The 21,700-nt window shown below is 38.7% G+C and overlaps 1 protein-coding gene across 1 annotated transcript; it reads left to right on the forward strand.

Moving 5' to 3' along the window:
- The first annotated feature begins 2,696 nt into the window (after positions 1 to 2,696).
- LOC106155347 (metabotropic glutamate receptor 3) lies at positions 2,697 to 21,671 on the forward strand. Its single transcript, XM_086998201.1, has 8 exons — positions 2,697 to 3,630; positions 11,239 to 12,756; positions 14,349 to 14,457; positions 14,695 to 14,882; positions 15,811 to 16,159; positions 17,606 to 17,626; positions 18,648 to 18,788; positions 20,347 to 21,671. Exons 1-8 carry the CDS (start codon positions 2,884 to 2,886, stop codon positions 21,360 to 21,362), a joined length of 4,089 nt encoding a protein of 1,362 aa, XP_086854327.1. The 5' UTR covers positions 2,697 to 2,883; the 3' UTR covers positions 21,363 to 21,671.
- The last annotated feature ends 29 nt before the right edge of the window (positions 21,672 to 21,700 follow it).

Below are 21,700 nucleotides of genomic sequence, written 5' to 3' on the forward strand. Positions count from 1 at the left end.
TAGGGCCTGGGCTACATGTATTTAATGGGCACATTTGGGACGAAGAAAGCCTAGATATGAAGTTACTCGGTTCACATATTATTTTAAGTGCACTGTGTGTAAAAGAGGCAAAATGTCAGGAATATCAATTTCCTCAACATGCCTCTGTCTTGAAAGTTCAAATGTCTTGTCTTCAAGAGAAAAAGACGCCGTCTTGAAGACAGTTGAACTGCCAGGTTGTATTCAGTTATTCCGCCGTTTTACATTCATTCATTCATGCATTCATTTCTTATAGTTTATTCATTCATTCATCTGTTTATCCATTTATTTTTTCAAGATATTGTTGAGAGATATTGTTCGTTTGTTAGCTTTGAGAGATTCATTCGGCAGCCGGGCTACATCCTCCCCAGGGAGGTGAGAGTGCCAACACCCAGTCTGTATCTTGGCCAAAATTGCCAAGGCATCGGTTTTAAACCGCGCTGAAATGTATATAATGGAGTGCAGTATAACGGCAACAAACTTTCCTTTTTTATTTTACATATTTCTAGCTATGTTTATTCAGCGATCACTTCATGTCTTTTGATTTTGTCAAATAATTTGGGTGGCTTGCAGGCAATTACTTTGTCTCCGATTTTGGTTCTTTTTATTTTGTCCAATAATTTGGGGTGACTTAAGTTCATTACAGGTAATTACTTTGTCTCCGTTTTTGGTTCTTTTTATTTTGTCCAATAATTTGGGGTGACTTAAGTTCATTACAGGTAATTACTTTGTCTCCGTTTTTGGTCCATAAAAAGGCGTTTTTGAATAGTACTTCCGAGAGAATTAATAAGCTTACAATCACTTTTATAGCATCTTTCAAAATATCTGTATAGCAGTGTGTTGCAATCAATTCTTCATGCTACTGTAAATAAGGCATCCGTCTTATCCCAAAAGTTTGCAAAAATCAAGCAAAAACCACTTGTTTATCATACGAGGTCATTAGACGTCTTCGTCTTTTCAAAGCATATTAGGAACATGTATGTCTAAAATGTCGAAATAATTTGAAGTCCTCTTATTTGGCGTGGAAGCCATAAACGAATCGTCAAAAAAAAAAGGTACGGCTCAGTAATTTATTGTACATTCTGCAAATAGCCTAGCTCATTATTTGATCCACACCGTCCAAAATAACGTTTTTCAAAAGACGATCAACAGATGTTTTAATAAGGTTTGGATTGACGTTATACCGGTGTTAATTGTACATGTGAAGCGTCCGCGGGATCACAGGATGTCAAATACAAGACTTGCTAGCCCAATTTTGCACAAATAGAATTAATTGGAGTATTTTGCATGGTGTGACATGCAAGCCTCCTGGTGACTGTGAAGACGTATATTCAAGTGCTTTGTTTTGCTGTAGAAGAGAAGGTTAAGCAAGTACAATATGTTTTCAGCATTTTATGGATGGTTAAAGCGAACTTTGCTCGGGCTTCAATATAATAGGCTATTTTCTAGAAATTCTAGAAAGTAAATATTCATTTGTTTTTCACTATATCATCTATTTTCTCATTTATTTATCCTTTTTATTTATCGGTTCATCTATTCACCCCCAGCGATTTTTGCATATCAATTCACTCATCTATTCATCCATCTATTCATATCCTTTTATTTATTAGCAGCCTGTTTTCTTTACAATGTATCATGCACCGATCTGTTATTAACCTTGGTCAATAAGCATTCTTAATTACGGCCATAGAGAATGTGTTATTGTCCGTATTTCTATACTGTTCCTCGTCTTTGTTCAGATCTTTTAATACACACATCAGCAATCATGGACAAAAGGCTGCTTGGAGTTAATGAAAGGTCATTAGATAGCTGCTAGTTACAGGGCCTTTTGGCAATTCGTTAAATAAGCTGATATCTGCTTGTTTCCTCTAAAACCATTATACCGTATTAATATTTTTGAATTTTTTTATGATTGGTTTCTAGCATGTTGACTTTTTTGAAACAGCTTTAACATTTAAGTTATAAACTGTCCCATTAGTCAGTTTTTTTAAAACAGATATATGCACTGTATGTCATTACAGGCTTTGGACAGCGGAAATGGGTTTTGTAATGCACATGAATAAAATGACATTTCTGTCCTTAAATGTATATTTCAGCTCTAGTTGGTTATATTCTACCTGTATTCTTTATGTCGGTTTAATGACAATTTAATTTTCAAAAGCAGTAAAACCTATCGTGCATGTTTCTCTATATCCACGAATATTGACGGTCTCACACAAAAGAGATCAACGTTTTTACTGATGCTGGTTACGTAACACGCGAGGACATATTCGCAACTATGAATACGGTTACAATCAATACGATATATTCGTGTTCGATTCCATTTGCCTGTGGGTGTTTTCGTGCACGCAAAGACCGTGTGCTTTTTGTAGAAAAATATATCCTTTTCATTATCAAGAAAACATCTCGGAAATACCACAGTTTTACATTCCATATGTGGTTTCACTATTCTATTCATCGGGTTGTCACGAACGTCTGGCACTCTGCAAATTGCACAATTAATGAAGTAACGAGAAAGAAGAAGATATAAGGCACTCTCGTGCATGCGCATTGCGGTTTCCAGAAACGCTCTTTGCTTTTCCATGGCAACGAGGATAATCCCCAGGACGTAAGGCGCACAATCTCGTCCTCCTATAACTACGTCACGTCATATATAAAAAGCAGTTCACACATCCAGGTAGGCCACTTTCTAGCCGTGAAGTCGTCAACACAAAATCGAAACTGAAACGAACGCACGTAGCTATAGCTTTAGAACTTCTCACTTAAAGCGCACGCTGTTTACACATTGACAGCGTACACTGGTTGAGCGTTCACAAACGGCAGCATGAACAACTCTTTAATTGAAATCTCCATTGAAGATGATTGATGAATGATTATCTCCCCGCTTTTGTATATTTATTCAAAGAGAGAGAGAGATGCCGATCCAATTACCGTCGTGTTTCATTTGAAGCTCTTAACATCACAACGGCGACGATGCGTTACTCAGTGATTCGAATCATCCCCTTGGTGTTTCTGCTTGACTTCAAAGCCAAGTCGGAGATACTCGTTCCCGATCTTCCACACAAACAGTACACCGTGAATGGGGACATTAATTTGGGCGGGATATTTCCTCTCTCCGCCTTTGATACAAAACTACCATGTGGCAGCAAGTTGTGGTACGTTGGAATCGTGCAGATGGTGGAATCTATGGTGTACGCCATAGAACTGATCAACAACCGATCCGATTTGCTCCCGGGAATCAGACTGGGTTACGCTATTTTGGACAGTTGTTTAAAAGATACCACCGCCCTGGCTCAGGCCATGCATTTCATCCCGCGCAACGACACAATTTGCAACAGTTTCGACCTAATGACGCCAGCGCCGCCCGTGGGTACTGCAAACACCGGGTCGTCTGCCGCGGTTTCGGTTTCTAACAATTCCAAAGAATATCACTTATCCTTCGACGTCGTTGGTGTCGTCGGGGCAATGAAGAGCGGCAGCACCATGCAAGTGGCAAATGCTTTGAATTTGTTCCATGTTCCTCTGATCAGCTACGCCTCCTCTTCAGATACGCTGAGCGATAAGTCTAAATACCCTTACTTCATGCGTTTGGTGTCGCCAGATAAATTTCAGGTGCGTTGTTGACATTGTACATATTTCTGCTGTGAAGTAGGCCTACGTAGTTTTAATTGTTAAGATGTTAAAATGTCCAATGTTTGTGTATGTTTTACAGGTCGGGTGTAGATTCTTTCTCTGAAGTTAATTTTGTGTTATAAAGTATCTTTCAGGCTTACTTTCAAACAAATAAGCCGTATCCTTTTGATTCTTGTCTATCAAAATTAGAAAATCGCCGCTCTTTTTTTTTACTTTCATTATCCTGTTCGTTTGACGTTCTTCGTCGAATAAAACGATATTAGTTTTTAATCGAAAGTAGAGTGTTATATCTTAAATTCGGTACGCGTTACATTATTTCGCATTTATTGCTCTAACTTTTGTCGATGTTTCTCTGTCAAAGATGTTGGGTTTTGTCAATGTCTGATTGGCAGTGAGAAATATTAAACAATATTTTCACTGCAATTTTGTTATTTGTCCATTCACTGTTGTCAAGAGGTGATTTTTATTTTTATTATTTCCACCACAGGTTTTTTATCACCATGTCCATGAAAGTCAATATTCTTGTCAATTTGTTCAGTTCGTTCAGTGTGTTCACTTCATCTGTTACAACTTTTCCAAATAGTTGATGTTCTCAGCTTACTTTTTGTCTACTCCAGTATCAATTTTTTTATTACGCCAATGGAACTTATTTTTCTTGAAACGATGTCTTAATTGGCTGACTTATAGAGTTACATTCTACAAATGTGTATATGCTGGAGTGACAAAGATATCCCAGTGATGTTTAACTATAGAATTCCCGATCTTGGGTGGGCTATAAGCAATGCATGGCAACTGGGTGAAAATATAACTTAATGTTTGGCGTAGTTAAACAATATGCTGACTAATTACATCATTGATTACATGACTATTTACACCCTTAATTACATGACTAATTACTTCATTAATTGGATGAAAAGGTATAGATTTACCCTAAGACGCACCTGTAGCTGAAACCAACGGGTCCAATTAAGTAGAAATATAATCTTAACATCAGAGCTACTGAAAATGAGGATATATATAATAGACTATAATAAGCCTACATACAACCCCAGGTTGCTGAAAGTGACACCCTTGTGTTAACTTAGAGCCAACTTAGGGAAAACCTTTCCAGCCTATTTGCACTTCAATATTCCCAGCCATCTTAGACGATAAAAGTAAGGTGGTTTTACGTAGGCTGGCAAATTGGACCAACGCGCTTGGAGTATTAATGCTTCTTTATGTATATAAATTACACTAATTTACGTAAAAACCAGGAAAGCCATTTGTTGCACAACATAATAGAAACCACTAGTTGCATTACACTGAATAATCTTACATGCTCAAATGCAAGTTGCTTAACTTAATTGGGTATTGAATTAAATTTTATTTAACTCACTATTATTTTAATATTACACTGTATGTTGAAAAGGCATATAATCTAGTGTGATGGCACGTATAGTTGGGCAAACCTTATCCTTAGATTTGATGTTAACAAGACTATTCAAATGTCAGGCATTTTGCGTAGAATTCTCGCAGTTTCTTTTGAACATCCACGCATTTCACCTCAAACCTCTATTTAACAGCTGCAGGTTCAGAGATGAAATACTGTTAATCACTCTGTTCATTATGGGTAACAAGATTAATAGCTGACGATAGTCGTGGTGATATGGCCCACACCCTCAGCCTGCCTTATTAAACAATATTACTTAAGAAGGTTTTATCTGCAAAAATGTATGCCGTGCTCATATCGAATATGCTATTACTTTATTAATGTTTAGCCTCAAAAGAGTTGCACAATATTACGTTAGGGTTTGCGCATTACTTAAAACCCGGGTTATTATTGTTATTTATTTTTTTGAATATCTGAAAATAAAGGCCCATTTAAGATAGAACGGTACACATGACTGATCCAGGCTAGTGTTCTCTCTATATATTTCTCCTCTCTCTCTCTCTCTCTCTCTCTCTCATAATATTTTCATTCTTTAGTTAGAAATAAAACACTGGCCAGCATGCAGACAAGATGGAAGCAACCGAAAAGCAATGTCCTCCCTCTGTCACTAATCGCATTCAAGGAGAGCTAAACGTATGTGTAAAGGTTGTCTAATAACAAAAAGAACAATGACTAAAGACTCACTGCTGTTAGTCACAGCACATTTTTAGATATGATCAATAGATTGACGACTAGCGCACGCGTCGTCTTTCCTGTCGTGCTGTCGCTTTAACCGAACAGCACGATTGAACAAAAACTGCACTATAATTTATATTAAGCCATAATTCCCACCATTCCATTTCAAATAGGCCGCATTCAGAAAAAATGGACTAGCTAGTCCGTGCGTCAAATATCGCCACCCACTAAAAAGCTTGTCGTCTAATCCGCTTTTAGACACTGAATAGATTCCCCGTGGGGAAGTATTCAAGTGGGTCAGCCATATTTGAACCTCGGACTAGTTAGTCCACTATTCTGAATGCGGCCATACTCCTTTCCCTGCCTTGGTTCATGTATCAGCAGTGGCTGAGGCATTAACGAGATAATATATATATATATATATATATATATATATATATATATATATATATATATATATATATATATATATATATATATATATATATATATATATATATATATATATTTACGAGGATAGCACCTGTTTCCATCACTTAATTCTCCCAGGAAACGCAGTGCTTGCATTCAAGTGCCTCGAGGACACATGGCGACAAGATGTTTGGGATAAAAATAGGGACATAAAGATGGATAAGAGCTCTTTGGAGTGACTCATACATATTTCGTGCAGTCTTGCGATTTTTTCAAGTCCTCGGGGGGGGGGGGGGGGTCACATTCAACCATCACTTCCTACCAGAAGATATATTATTATTATTTGTCGAATCATGCCAGAGCATTGTGCTTGACCTTAAACTTGCTGTTGGTACTTGGTACCCAGTTTCCGATTCGAGGTACATCTTTGTGCGTTTCTGCCGTCTCCTGATGGGATAATTGATATTAATGGCGTGTTTTCCTGCTGGAACCCACTACAGCACCGGACACTGAAATGCAAGTCACATGATTACACATTTACTAGCTTAATATCTCTGAAGAAAATCCCATTATTTATTAGGAAGTGAAGTGAATATTTGTGTCCAAGGGTAATAGGAATTCAAATGTGATGTACATTTGTGTCTTTATCGTGTTTTGTTCAACATCACATTGCAGTGCAGCCCTAGATCGGTTCTCTTTTATGTTTTATTTTCAATCTTTTAGTTAGTTTGCACTCACTTGAGATAAAATTTAAAAGATGGACTAATTAAATGATTAATGACAGTATGATAAAGAAACCATTTGAAGTTATATATTTTCACCTACATGTACAATGTAAGTATGTAAATGAACTTAAGAGACATGTATCAGTATACAATTGAAATTGGTATTACTCTAATGCGGTGTTGTATGAAATTCGTTCATTTATTCTTTGAAAAACAAACGATCGAGTGAACAGAGAGAGAAAAGGAGGATGAGACAAATAGTGAGCGGATTACACACTGAAATATGAACTCCTGATTAATACCATTATTAAACTTAGGGACAGACTGCGTGTGCTTTGTTATTTCCAACCACACAGCTCGAGCATGCAAGAGATTTGACGACTTGCACGGCAATTCTGGGAAATAACAAGCCATAACAGTGGTTTCGCGCCTTATTTAGTGAGTGCATTTTGTATTTATCTTTTTTCTTTGACATGGACGAACAAAAGAAAAGGCTATTTGTTTCGGTTTCCATTTATTTGCACCATCCTTGATTTTGAACAAATTATTCTCGCTAACCATAACTTTTACAAATGTAATGGAGGCGAAATGTGTCACACGGACCCTATTTTTCTTAATAAGATGTAATAGTTCTACTTTTATAATAAATAAGAGGTACGAGTGATGTTAGATTACTCTGTAGAGTCGTAATTGTAAGGTACGTTCGTTTGTTTGTTGCAATTTCAACAATTCAAGATAGTCATAATGATTTGTAATTTGAACCGCCAGCTATGGCTTGTTGTTTTGGCGGATAACCCCCAGCTTTATTTATACATGAATGATAGTCACGACTTTCAGACTGCCAGATTGAAATAAAGACAATTGCCGCTATCACGAACAGACGGACAAACGCGGCAAAGTACTACAGATCGGTGTTATTCTCAAATCAGGTTTTACATGGAATTGCTGGTCACTCTATAAATACAAAACCTGTCCCTGAAGACTAAATTAAATCATTGAACATTTTTGATTGAACACAGCACCAGAATGGTTTCGGGGAAGTCATTAGGTGCAAAGAAAGGCCCCTGACAATGGAAGTACTTGCAGTCAAACCCCACATAAGAATGCCCCGGTTGGACTTGCGGGAGGACAAGAACCCTGTTGCGTTTGGACCGGGAACGTTTATAGTTTCTTATTCAATTTATTGGTACATAAGTCCAATATATGACGCAAACCTTTGAATATAGGATTATTATTTACTGACGCGATATGCCCGGAAATTTCGAGCTCATTTCCTTCTTGTATCGTTTAATTTCCTATCGTTCAGTAACCATCCTGCTGCTTGCAATTGTGCCCGTGTAAAGGGACGTGACCGATACAAAATTGATAAAATCGCTCTGCGTCATGCCTTTGTGAAGCAGTATTATCTTCTACGTCTATTCTTAGAAGATAATAATGTCTTGGGTCGTGTTTCATTCAAATCTGCATCATGTAACACGATATCGTTAGTGGTATTGAAAAGGGCATGGAAATATGTCACCTCCATACAAGTAAATTGGAAATTTGTGGATATTGCGGTTTCTGCAAATGTTAGGGCTACAAGGGTCTAGTTTCGATTTCTTTATTCAAAAGATTACGTAACCTGAATTTGTTACATTACATAAACGCCACTGTAAAAATAAAAAATGCCTCTAAAAAGGTACCTCTTTCGATTTACACAATGAGCTTTAATTTATCCCTATCTTTCATGCCAACCTAATATCTTTGAAACCATCGTATTCCCCACATTCTCAAAATCAGTGTCTTATATGCATAGCACGTTCTTGTATTGTCACGTTTTAAAAAATGTGCTGAGGATCGTAGCAAACCGCCACTAAAATAAAGGTATACGTTATCGGCTATAAAAGGGTCGTTCACGCTGATTATCTTCTGAAACGAGTTGGCTTATGGTGAAATAAGCTGATGGGATTGGCCATTTTAGTCAGTGGAAAAGGACAGATGATGACATTTTCTTCTTATAATCTTATGTTTATATCTATTTAATGGTTGGAGGTCCAGCTTCATACTGTTTTCATCATTTAATTTTTTTTGACACTTGTAGGAGAACGTATGTTTCAGAGACTCACCAGACTTTAAGTACTAAATTGCTTAGTTAGAAGTGGTATAAAACATCAACCCCAAGTGCAAATGCATTGATTCGTGAGTCGAAGAAATTCCTGTTTTCATTCGAAATCAAGGATACGATACCGTTACTTTTTCATATTGAAATGCCCAATTTTTTTAATTAAAACGTTCAGGAGGCCTACATATCACAACATGAGAGACACTGTAGAAGAGCTGTAATTTATGGAATCAGCGTCAACCCTTTTCACTGGATTAAATCATTGCAAAATATACATACATGTATGTGATCCATTTGTGTTACAGAAATTGATAATGTTCTTGATAGCCTTGCTCTTTACATATTATGTAGGGTTTTTTAGCAGACCACTTTGCCAAATGATGCTTTTGTAATAAAGTCATTAAAATCTGCTTTTTAAGTAGAAGTATGCTAAGAAAAACCTTAAAATGCCGTTTTTAAAAATAATTGTACTTATATTTTACTGTATTTTATTTATTCACTTATTTGTTTGTTCAAGAATGGCTTGGTAACAAATCAGCGTCAACAAGAACCATCGTCAGAATGGTTGAAGACATGCCACGGAAGCATCAAGTTTCATAGAGAAGTTTAAACAAAACAAACACATTATTCGTGTTAATTTGCTGAATATTACTCATCCGTTTTTTCTTCCAGTCGTGCAGTTCTATCCCATGTTATCTAATCATCTAAAACGATACACATATATATTATTCTCTCTTAAAGTGAAGTGGAAAAACCAGCATAATGGAAAATTATGTTGACAGTACCTGTTATACTGTATGCCATAAAACCACTTAGTCTTTTACATGTAACGCCAACGCTACTTCAGTCATAAAGTAATGCTAGAACTCATTCCCTGAATTGCCGCAGATCATCCAAACAGGATAAACAGTTTATTTTGTAAAGTTCGTGAAAAAGGATATAGACATCATTAAAACATTGCACCTGAATAAATGAAACAGCTACACATGTAGGGCCTCTTCAGAATCGGTTACATCGACCCAGCCAATGCGTGTTAACTCCGCAGTGACTCTTGCTGAATGCAACTTATTAACAGACTAACACGCCCCCTCCTGGTGCTGAGTAGAATATAGAAAAGATGGTGATTAGACGAATACGGGAGGGGGGGGGGCGTGCTAGGTTTTAATCATTCAACGAGAGGACCGGTGGAGTTAGAGTGCATTATCTAGATCGGCAAAACCCATTCTGAACGTTCCCCTATTGTTAATCTGACGGCATTAGCATTCATCTGAATTATTGTTGGTTCCTCTATGCAATTCGATTCGTGCAAATCAAACAAAATACGCCGTCAGCACAACACAATGCAACAGAAAGTCTTTAAGATTGCATGCAACTTCAGGGCTGAAAAAGAAAACATCACCTGAAATTGCATGCGTTGGCAGCATTCACTTGTGTAACAGGCTCTCTTATGAAAAGAAATGAAACACTCACAAATGTTATATGAATACTTTTATAAAAGCAAATATTGTATAGCCTACAGAAAATTAGACGTGGTAGTAAGCAGTAGGAGCAGTAGGCGGTATATAATAAATTTCATTTTTATTTAAGCACCCTCCTGTAAACCCATTTTCCCAGTAATGCACTACCCATCTTTGCATCATCTGAAGCTGTAATTTCCTTCAGGATGTTCATATTAATGCTAAATAAGATTCGTGCAAAAACACGTTGGGATTAATTTAAGTTAGCTTGACGTTGTTTTTTAATTTAAATGACATCTTTGAAATGCACATTACTTCTTTTGTTAAGTTGTTATCTCAACATACAACAGAATGCTACCGAATTTTACCAGTTTTTTTCATCTTGCAACATGTCGATCTTGCACAGATCGAAAATAAGAATTCTAACACTAATACCACCAATCAGAATATTTTACTATGATAAAGACTAACGCGCACAAATCATCACCCACATGTTGAACTTGTATCTGGGTCCACATGGGTTCTACGTGGGTGAGCTAATGACCTGCTAGGGCAAACCATGTGTAGACCTATATGTGGTGGCAACTATCAAACCCATCCAGAACCCCTTATAAGTGGACTGTATGGGTCCCCATAAGGAACCGGTTTTGGTCTTTCGACGTAATTGCCTTGACACCAAGCATCTTTAATTTCTTTACCATGAAAAGCCTTTGGATTTGTTTACAAAGAAAAATGATAAAGTAGCCAAATATCTTATAAAGTGTAGTCATTTTCACGTTTGTCTTTTAGGTTAAAGCTATGATAGACATCATCCTCTACCATGGCTGGTCATACATATCCGCCATCCACGAGGAAGGAAATTACGGTGAGACAGCTCTCAAGACTTTCCGGCGCTACGCTAAGGCCTTCGGCATCTGTATCGCCGTGGACGCTCAGCTAAGCCTGTCTTCAACGGAGGAAGATAATGACCAAGTAGTGAGAAACTTGGTGAACCATAAAAATGCTCACGTGGTGGTGGTTTTCAGTGGACCAGCTGTGGCTCTTCAGCTCTTCAAGGCCGTTGAACGTGCAGGAATAACGAGGATGTTTCAGTGGATTGGAAGCGAGGCGTGGGGCACCCGGATCAACTCTCTGGTTGAGGTGTTGGATGTCGTTGCCGGAGCAATAACGGTGCAGGTTTCATGGCGGTATGTGCCTGATTTTGATCGATATTTCACCTCTCTCCAGCTGGGGGATAAGCCGGGAAACCCGTGGTTTGAGGAGTTCTGGGAGATGCAGTTTGGATGCTCCTGGAAAGATGGCGCCACCCGCCCTTGCGACGAAACAGATACCGTTTCAAAAAGCGCCACCTATAAACCGATTAAGAATATTTCCCCGGTGATAGATTCCGTAACAACATTTGCCTACGCCTTGCATGACGTCATCGAAAAGCGTTGCCCCGGAGCGACGGGAAAAGGAGCTCGTGACTGCATCACTGGGCCACACCTACTAGAGAGCTTAAAGAACACCACATTTGAAGGAGTTCTGGGGAAGATCGCCTTTGATGAAAATGGGGACTTTTTGGGACAATACGACCTTGTGCAACTGATAGATGTTCGAGGACCCAACTATAAACAGGTCAAACTGGCCACATGGGACGCCACTCTCAACGGCCTGATATTCGACGGTAAGCCAATAAAATGGAACTTGGACGACTCGGACCCTGCGAATCAAACCGTCCCCGAATCAGTGTGTGCTAAACCATGCAGGCCTGGGGAGTTCTACATCCCAAAAGAACTCAAATGTTGCTGGGAGTGCCGCCACTGTAGGGACAACGAAATCACCATCAACAATGCCTCCACCTGCCTGGCGTGTCCCATCTTTCAATGGCCAGAACAGTCGACCTTCACCTCATGTGAGCCGATCGCAGCAGAGCACGTGCGATGGGGAGATCCATTGGCCATTGGCATAGTAATTGTAGCTTTACTAGGTCTCTTGGCTACAGTGGCCACTTCAGTTTTCTACATTCGATTCAACAAAGAACGCCTCATTAAAGCCTCCAGTCGTGAACTCAGTTTCCTCATGCTCATTGGAATACTTCTCGGTTATGTAACGGCAATCATTTTCTTGGCGACCCCCAAAGATTATTTGTGCTACTGTGAGTATTTGGGCTTCAGTCTTAGCTTTTCTTGGCTGTATGCACCTCTAGCGACCAGAACCAACAGAATTTATAGAATTTTCAACACTGGGAAGAAATCGACCATTCGACCAAAATTCATCTCACCGAGGTCACAAGTGACAATAGCGACGATATTTATTACTGTTCAGGTAGGTCCTTTTAATAGGTCCTTTTTATACTTGAAAGAAAATCCGTCTAATGCCTTTTATTAATTTAACATAGTAATTAGGGGCTCATGTCTTCAAAACAAGAAACTTAAACCCTAACAATGGCACACCCTAGCCGTCAACCATGCTAATTTACATGATAATATATCTCTTAGTTAAAGAAACAAATCACCATCTCACACATATTTACTAAGCAGCCAAATTGACGTTATATACCATCTTGCACTATGTTCAAAAGGAGTGGGGAAGTCCATAAAACAGGATAGAAAAAGAGTTTGTGCTCTAAAATTGTTCGTCTCATTGCAATAATATAAAGATAAGTATTTCACGTAAAGGAACCGGAAAAAAGGTTGTTTTAACCAATTTAGACATTCATAGTGTATTGGTACCGCTTAAGTTGTTCATCTAAACTTTTAAAAGTAGCACATGTTCACTTTGACGGATTGATATGATTGCTGCATGAGAATTTACTAAAGGGGGACATAAACTCTGTACATTTGTGAAACGTGATTCAAAATACATTTTATCCTATTTACTCTTACCTCAATGCTGGCCCAGCTCAGCCAGTTATTGTGTTAATAGTAACTAAACGGCTGCCGTTAAGTCTTACAAATGCAGCTGTCAGCCTACCCTGTGTAACATTGGCCAGCCCTGTAAACACAAAAGGTTAAGTTGGATCGACGATTTGCCTATTAGTATATTTTGCATTTATATCGCCGTTTTTTATTGCGAATGACTTTCCTCTTGTTTATTCGCGTTCAAAGACGTTATTTTCAGTGTACTGTATTGTGTTTTTAATTCGCTGTATTGCGCATTTTGGTATGATTGGGTAGACCCCGCGTGCCTGCCATGGTGGCATATAGCAACATTTTATTGGGGGTGTTAGAAATCTGGGTCTAGGCATGACGTGAATTTAAATTTGGAGTGGTTCATTCTCTGCGTTTTCTTCGCTCATGTGTTTTAAGCGGGATCTTCGAGTAGGTGATAGCGAGCAGACTCCCAGGGTGCATTAAACCCTCGACGAAAGGTGTAATTTCCTTTTCTGTCCAAGAAAACCTATAAATTCCGAGGTTGGATTGGAAAAAAAGCACGGGTCATTTGCCGTTGCTTTTGTGGTTTCTTTGGTTAATTGAAGACTTCTTTAGATCTGTTCACCGGTGTAAACATACCGGTAGGCGTGCAAATCATACGCACTTGTACGTATTCGAAATCACGAGGCGGTCATTAACACATCGGTGGATATCCCGCCATGCTGAACATCTAAAAAACACAACCCCACCGCTGCCCTTAAAATGCTCGAAACCCAAACACGGCAAAGAACGTAAAAAATTCTAGACCTCAAGTATTGTTTTTGTTCTAGAAAATGTTTCTTTTATTTATACCTGTGTATTTTAACAATTGGTGATAGAATTCTTGAAGTTCTTATTCACATTTATGGTACAATCGTTCTTTTGTTTCGATAGTGGGAGATTGTAAACAACATCTCTCAGTCTTGTTTTAAGGGTATTTCATTCAGTAAATGGTAATCTATCATCAGATATAATTCTAAACAATATTTTCAATTCACCATGCAGGTTATCATAAGCATCATAACCGCCATAGTTGTACCACCGACGGCAGAACTCTCCATGCCGGTGAAGACAGAGAGATTCGTGGAGCTCTACTGCAATATTCCCATAGAAGGTAATAACCCCTGGGAGATATATTATGTCGTCTCTATATATTACATTTATATATTTATCGATTTGTATATTTATATTAGTGCCCTGTATAATAATACTTAACCACATTTGTTACAAAATGCACACAACTGGGAGTGGGGATGGGGGGAGGGGGGGGGTTATCGACTTTCGGAGGAGCTATCTCACGATTGTTAAAACCATTGTTATATGTTCATTTGTATGGATATAATTTTTGCAGGACTGATAGCATTTTTGACGTACAACCTGTGCCTGATCGTCGTGTGCAGTGTCCACGCCTTTAAGACACGGAAGCTGCCGGATAACTTCAACGAGTCGCGCTTCATCTCCATGACGGTCTATACCACCCTGGTGATATGGCTGGCTTTCATTCCGACATATTTTACAACGGGCAAGGCTTACTACAAGGTGCGTTCAAAGATAATTTTTTCTTCAATGAGCAGCCTATGTTGAAATAATTAACCTCCAATATAACAATAATACAATATTATTAGAAAAATTCAAGGTAAATTATTTCAATATTAAGCTGTTGATTGAAGAAAAAAAAATACTTTATTCTTATAACATAACACAGCTGATGAAATTCTTCTCTGAAAGTACGTTCAAGGTTCAAGGCCTGGTTTCTTTGGCGTATTGGTTGATGTGCATGCAATACTTTCCATGAATTCTATGGCCGACATACACCACACTCAACAATCCTTGAGGCAGATTTGCACATTTCAAAAAAAAAAAAAAAAAAATCTACGCCTAATATATAGGGCTGCCTTGTTGTGTCACATTTAAAATCTTGAAACACAGTGGGTAAGAGGGGCGATAAATGTAGCTAGAAAACTATAAATACCTCGAGATATTCTTCAGTAGTTATTGATTATCTTTACCTGAACAGAATTGAGAAAATAAAACCCAGCCACCGGGACATTGTTTACATTTTTAGGTAGGGACGTAAATATAGAAAACGGCGCCGATGGAAAGCGTGGCAATAACGCCGACTAAAACAACAGACAGTCTAAAAAGATTCTACCGCTACTGATTGCTGCCGGTGTCAGTGTGAACGCGGTTTGGTTGACCGCGGTTTAATCGGAGTAAAGTCGACCGCGGTTATCGTTCTAATGTGAATGGCCTATTAGTGGCGTTCCCTATAAATGGCGTCACAGCAGTATCTAAGCCACGCCACCGTTATTGTGTTTTTATCACCGGCGCAGCCAAGCAAGTCCGTCATGCCGTAGACTAATTTTCTTCTTTATCTTAAAACATTTTGCAGACGGGTTCATTTCCACCGCATGTTCTATTAGACCTATACCTTGACTTTATTTGTTTTTATATATTTCCTTTACAGGTTATCCTTCTAGCCTGTGCCCTAATCATCAACGACACCGTCGCCCTGTCATTCTTGTTCCTCCCGAAAGTCTACGCCGTCCTGTACGTGGATCAGGACACCCTTAAGATGACCTCGACAAACCCGGGGGCCAGCGTAAGCGGAGTGAACGCCACCAAGTCCACACAGCATCAAGTGCACCCCCAACCCGCTACGGTGCACGATACCCTCGATCCGTACCGTATTAATTCCCCAGTACCCGGGACTTCCGCCATGGACGGGGAGATGGAGAGACCGGCTGGGTATTATGGACCAGAGGCCGTGTTGACTCCAGTGCAAGATCTGGTTGCGCGGGACAGCGTTGTCCAGTAGAGAAAATTAAAGTTAAAGGTCAAACTTTTGAAACCAATGTGTGTCGTCTCCATCCTTCTATACACAACACGCATCGCGTGGTATACGAATGACAAGGCAATTGCCAGACATTCTGACCATTTTTTTTATCATCAAAGATCGCATTCACAACGAGTTGAGCCAGGCTTTACAAATCCTGGGGACTAAATATGGCGGACGTACATGAAAGAAAAACCGCCTAATCTTTTAATAGTCTCTCCGCCTCTCGCACGCCTCCCCATGTGTCGTCCCAATGGAGCCGAAATTTAATGACTGTCCTCCCGCAGGGACGACGTGTGGGGAGGTGTGTGAGAGGCGGAGAGACTATTAAAAGATTAGGCGGTTTTTCTTTCATGTACGACCGCCATATTTAGTCCCCAGGATTTGTAAAGCCTGGCTCAACTCGTTGTGAATGCGATCAAAGTGTTTTAAAGATAGGCCTACATACAGCATGAAGAAGGAGATGTGCAGGGCACAACATAAAAACTTTTTTTTTTTGGGGGGGGGGGGGCAGGGAGAGAGAGAAGAGTTTACCAAAGAAACTAATGGCGGATATAAATAGAATGTGTTAATTCCCCCTATTTTATTAATGTATTAATTTTCTTTTTAATATGCATGTGTTCGTTAGATTGGGAAGACGGAGTTTCGGTTTCGTATCCATGCAGAATTTCGGCGCATACCATATATAGAGATAACGTCCGTAAAATGTTTACAGCGTATGGTCTTAGTTTGACTTGGGATTTTATTATTATTATTATTATTATTATTATTATTATTATTGTTGTTGTTGTTGTTGTTGTTTTGTTGCTGCTTTCATTTGCAGAAAGCCCTCTCCTAAATACGTACACTTAACGAATATAGATATATTTATTTATTATTTAAAAATGGAAGAGAAATGCTCTGAGAGTATTGTTTGTTTTTAAGGTGTCTAGACCTTGAAACTTAGTTTTCAGTTACGGTAGATTGATCGTATTTCATTTTTCTTCGATTTTGTAAACTTCACTTTCATTTAATTTCCCTGATGTAAGAAAATTTGTGATACATTTTTCTGTTATCCTCTTTCAGACTTAATGGTAGCATTTGGTTGGATTACGCGATAATAATTTGACATAAGTACTCACTTTTAAGTATTGAAATATTGAGTATTTTTATTAAGTATCAAATTTGAAGATTCATTTTAAAATATGAATTTTAAAATTTGATACTTTTAATTTCATTTACTTTAGATATATCCTATGACATTTTTCCTTGATTTTGTTAACTACGCTACCATAATTCCCCATCAATTGGAATGTTTTCAATATTTTGTGGAAACACACATTGTTATGTAGTGGTAAAATTTATTTATATTGTCTGTAACATGAAGGTGTATTATTCAGCAGGCACAGTGATCATTATTGTACATGCTGTTCGTGTGCTGTTTTAGCTAAAGAGGGGTTGTGTGGAGGTGAGGGTGGTACAGTGATGAAAATATTGCCGAGCGAACGGAGACAGATCCGGCTCGTACGTAGCCAGCAATTTCACAAGGGTGGTTCTTTTTTTGAAAACGTGGACCTTTTACCATGAAACCTTCGTGCACCTGGAACACTTTTTACCTAGAGCTGACCTTTGTCCACAAAAAAATGGCATTTTGTTCGGACCCCCCCCCCCCCCTCCGGCTATTGTACTGTTATATATGCCCTGCACAGCTTGGAAATATTGTTTGATTCTGTTTCTTTGTGCTCGTTATTCATATACGCCTACTGTTTTGAAAGAGGGGACGTGCATGTACCTTAAAGTTAAAAGAAAGTGAAAACACAACTGTTTAAGTCATGTTATGTAACAGCAATAAATTTTTGATTTGTTTTTTGGAAACAAAACCAATTGTTTGATTGCATTCCGCTGCTGCTGAAAGAACTTTTCGCAAAGCCTGCTGGGATCGTCCTTTACGTAACAATTTACATCTTTGGTCTTTGGTAACAATTTACATCTCTGATCGATTCAAAATCTTTACTGTAAACAAACCTCTTAGATGACAGGTGCGTTCGCGTTATACCAATCATTAACTATATCGATCGGTGGTTTTCTATCGATATTGAACTCTATATGAAGACTTGATCGTAGTGGGCGATTACATTCATGTAAGTCAAATAAAAGTGATAGCGTTTGGGTGACCAGAAGATGGCGCTGTGCAGGATTCTCACCGTGAATGGTAGTTTGGAGCTAGATGCGACTGGGAAGCCATGAAGGCCCTTCCAGACACAGATTAGCAATAAAACAGTTTTGACGTCATTAATAAGTAACGTCACCATACGATAACTTCAATGAACCAGCGATCGGGAACTTTTACCCCAAGTTTTGTACACTACATGCGATTCCCAGGATAAAATAACCAACCCAGCGAGTCATGACTGATCCTAACTACTAGATAGTCTACAGAAACACCTCGCTGGGAGAAAACTGTAAGTTGCATGGAATCTAAATACTAGAAGCTGTCTATTGGAACCCTCTATGCTGCACCTTGCCCCATGGAAGTAACCCAATGGCTCCAAGGAAGAGAGATTGTTCCAAGATCATTGGACTGCTGGTGATCGCATTGCTGCAAATGGTGCTGCTGTTGCGTCGATCAGGTATTGACTATGTGTTGTTTTTTTACATTATTATTGAAGCTAATGATAAAGGTTTTTCGTCTCTTTCGTTCGTACATTACCTAATACATTCCCGCCAACATTTACACGTAAATAGCACAATAAATAAATAAATAAATAAATAAATAAATAAATAAATAAAATGCATAGTACGCATAGAACCGCGCCAATATCACGAGAAAATATTGTCTTTTTATTCGATGTTTTATACCATTTCTAATTAAATAATTTAGTATCTGGCCAGAAGTGAAAGCCATCACGTCTTCCGGGCCTTGCATTTTTGAAGAAAATATCGATATGCGTTTAAATAATTATTCCACTGGTTTTATAGCTTTAAATGGATGTATTTGGAAAAAGAACACTGTAGGATATGGATTCATACAAAAATAGCCTTTGGGATAATTCAAATGTGTGTAGGCCTACACTGTTACACCTGGAAGATTGCGAATTATAATTACTTGGAAATGTTTCGATGTGATTCTTTTCTCTCTTCCATTTAACGCACTGTTACACTTTACTGACTTTATTGGCTTTTGAAGCCACATGCAGAGATTTATGCCTCTACTGTAGTGGTTTGCGTTACCAATCCTTATACAACTATTGAGTGATCGATTTGTGAGGCTTTCGAAATTATGACAAGCATAGAGAATAAACCCCTACAACAACCGTACGCTTAAAATGCACAACATATTTAAATGCTCGGTCTTCATTTCATCTATTGAACACATACCCACAACCACAACAACCGTACGCTTAAAATGCACAACATATTTAAATGCTCGGTCTTCATTTCATCTATTGAACACATACCCAGTGCATTAGATGAGGCTGGAACGAGAGTAAAAGATAAAACTTTAATTATATAAAGAATTCTTGTAACAATATTTTGCAATGCAAAGCGCTTACTATGCGAGCTGTCCCTATACACCTAGTATCTCGACCCTTATTGATTCATTAAGAGGCCAGATGATATAGATTATCGACTAGTTTTATCGAAAAATCGTTCTGCTTTTCTTTGCCAATGACCAATCAAAATGAATAATGATTGAAATATAAATAGCTTACATCATAATTATGGTAGGAACTTATAATCAGTTATGTGTAGGTGAATAGACTGAAACGGTCAAAATATAATTATCACGAATATCTAAGTGCATTGTAGTAGTAGGCCCCATATAATTAATAGACATATCCTTTTTCAAGTTTGATTTATTAACCCATGCAATAGTGATAGTGATATTGGAGACGGGCTGGACGGCCGGTGTGACAGGAATGGCAGTCCTAGGAATGGAAGTCCGGAATCCCATATGATTAGTGCAAGTCAGGGTTATTCGGAGTATTGGAGTTGGTACCGGTATATGGGTCAAATGTCACCTGCACTAAGTAATGGGGAAAGAACTACGGCTCCTGTCACACCTGGTTTAAATTATTACTTGAGAGAGAGAGAGAGAGAGAGAGAAGATGAACCAATAACAGCCGAAATAATCTCATAATATTACAACATTATGCAACTCACACATATTACTTCTTTCTTTTCCAGATACTCTTAAAGAGGTAGATGTCTTATCTGAAGGCATGAAATCTATGGATGTTGGAGAAGCATGGCACATTGCAAACTCCACCGCCAAACCACCAAAACCAACCACTGGTGTATTAATTGTCGCATACTTTCGTTCAGGATCTTCTTTCTTCGGGGAACTTTTCAACCACAACCCCAACGTCGCTTACATCTTTGAGCCTTTGTGGGAATTCGCGCATCGAGAGGCAGCTGGCAAAGCCCTATCATTCCTCGATGGATCCACGGTCAAGCTTAATTACACCGTCCGAGACCAAAGACGGGACATTATAGTGGACGGATTGGCTGGATTGCTTGGTTGCAAACCGGATCGCGTGCCGCTGTCGGTTTTAATGCATCCGCTCTATCTAAACAGTGCACGGATGCGAAAGATGAGAGACTATGTGTATTGTAATGACAAGAAAGACAGACCGTCCCGGAAATGCATACCGGTTTTTAACGAGATATGCCGAAAGGCAAGCGTTCGAGTTATCAAGAGCATTAGAGTGGACATGGAGGTGGCTGAAAAACTTTTAGAGAAGGACTCAGGCATAAGAATCATCCACTTGATACGCGATCCTCGGGCTTCGTTGTCGTCTGCTCTGAGTCTCGGGTTAAACGATCCGCTGGAGTCTGCTGCGAACACGTTGTGTTTTTCCATGTTCCGAGATATCAAAAAGCGAAAAGAGCTGGAGAGGAAGTTTCCAGGGCGGGTTTTTCAAACGCGGTACGAAGACTTAGCAGAGCGGCCGACTGAAACACTTAAACGAGTCTATAGGAATCTAGATATGCCGTTACCTCTTCCTGTTAAAAAAGCTTTGACGAAGCTTGTACATGGCAGACGAAATTTAGATTCCTTTGGGACTGTGAGGAAAGATTCCAGCGCCACTGCGCATGCGTGGGTGAAGGCCATCTCAAAATCCACAGCCGCAAAAATTGATGACGTCTGCTCAGCGCTCTATCCGTGGGCGGGTTATAAAAAGTTCGACTTACTAAGTTAACACAGCTAAAAAATGGGTTATATATATTGACATTAGTATCATTTATTTTTGTCTTAGGCGCTAAGAAATGAAAGGTGTCGCCTATTTTTCATAAAATAAATCATGTAATAATCCATTTACTGCGGTATAACTTAGGAAATTTTTAAAATATATTTTTCTGTCGACTTTGATACGACATTTACTAATGCATAACAGCATAATTACAACCAATTTTAATTATGTGAAACTGCTACTGTGGACAATCAAATATGCAACTATCACTAGGGCCATGGGAATTCTAGGTCATCAAAATTCCAACCCACTCAGAAAGGTTCAAGTTCAACAAAAATATGGTTTGG

This window comes from Lingula anatina, chromosome 10, assembly GCF_051362555.1.
Source record: "Lingula anatina isolate TDL-2025a chromosome 10, LinAna3.0, whole genome shotgun sequence".
Classification (NCBI taxonomy): Eukaryota; Metazoa; Brachiopoda; class Lingulata; order Lingulida; family Lingulidae; genus Lingula; species Lingula anatina.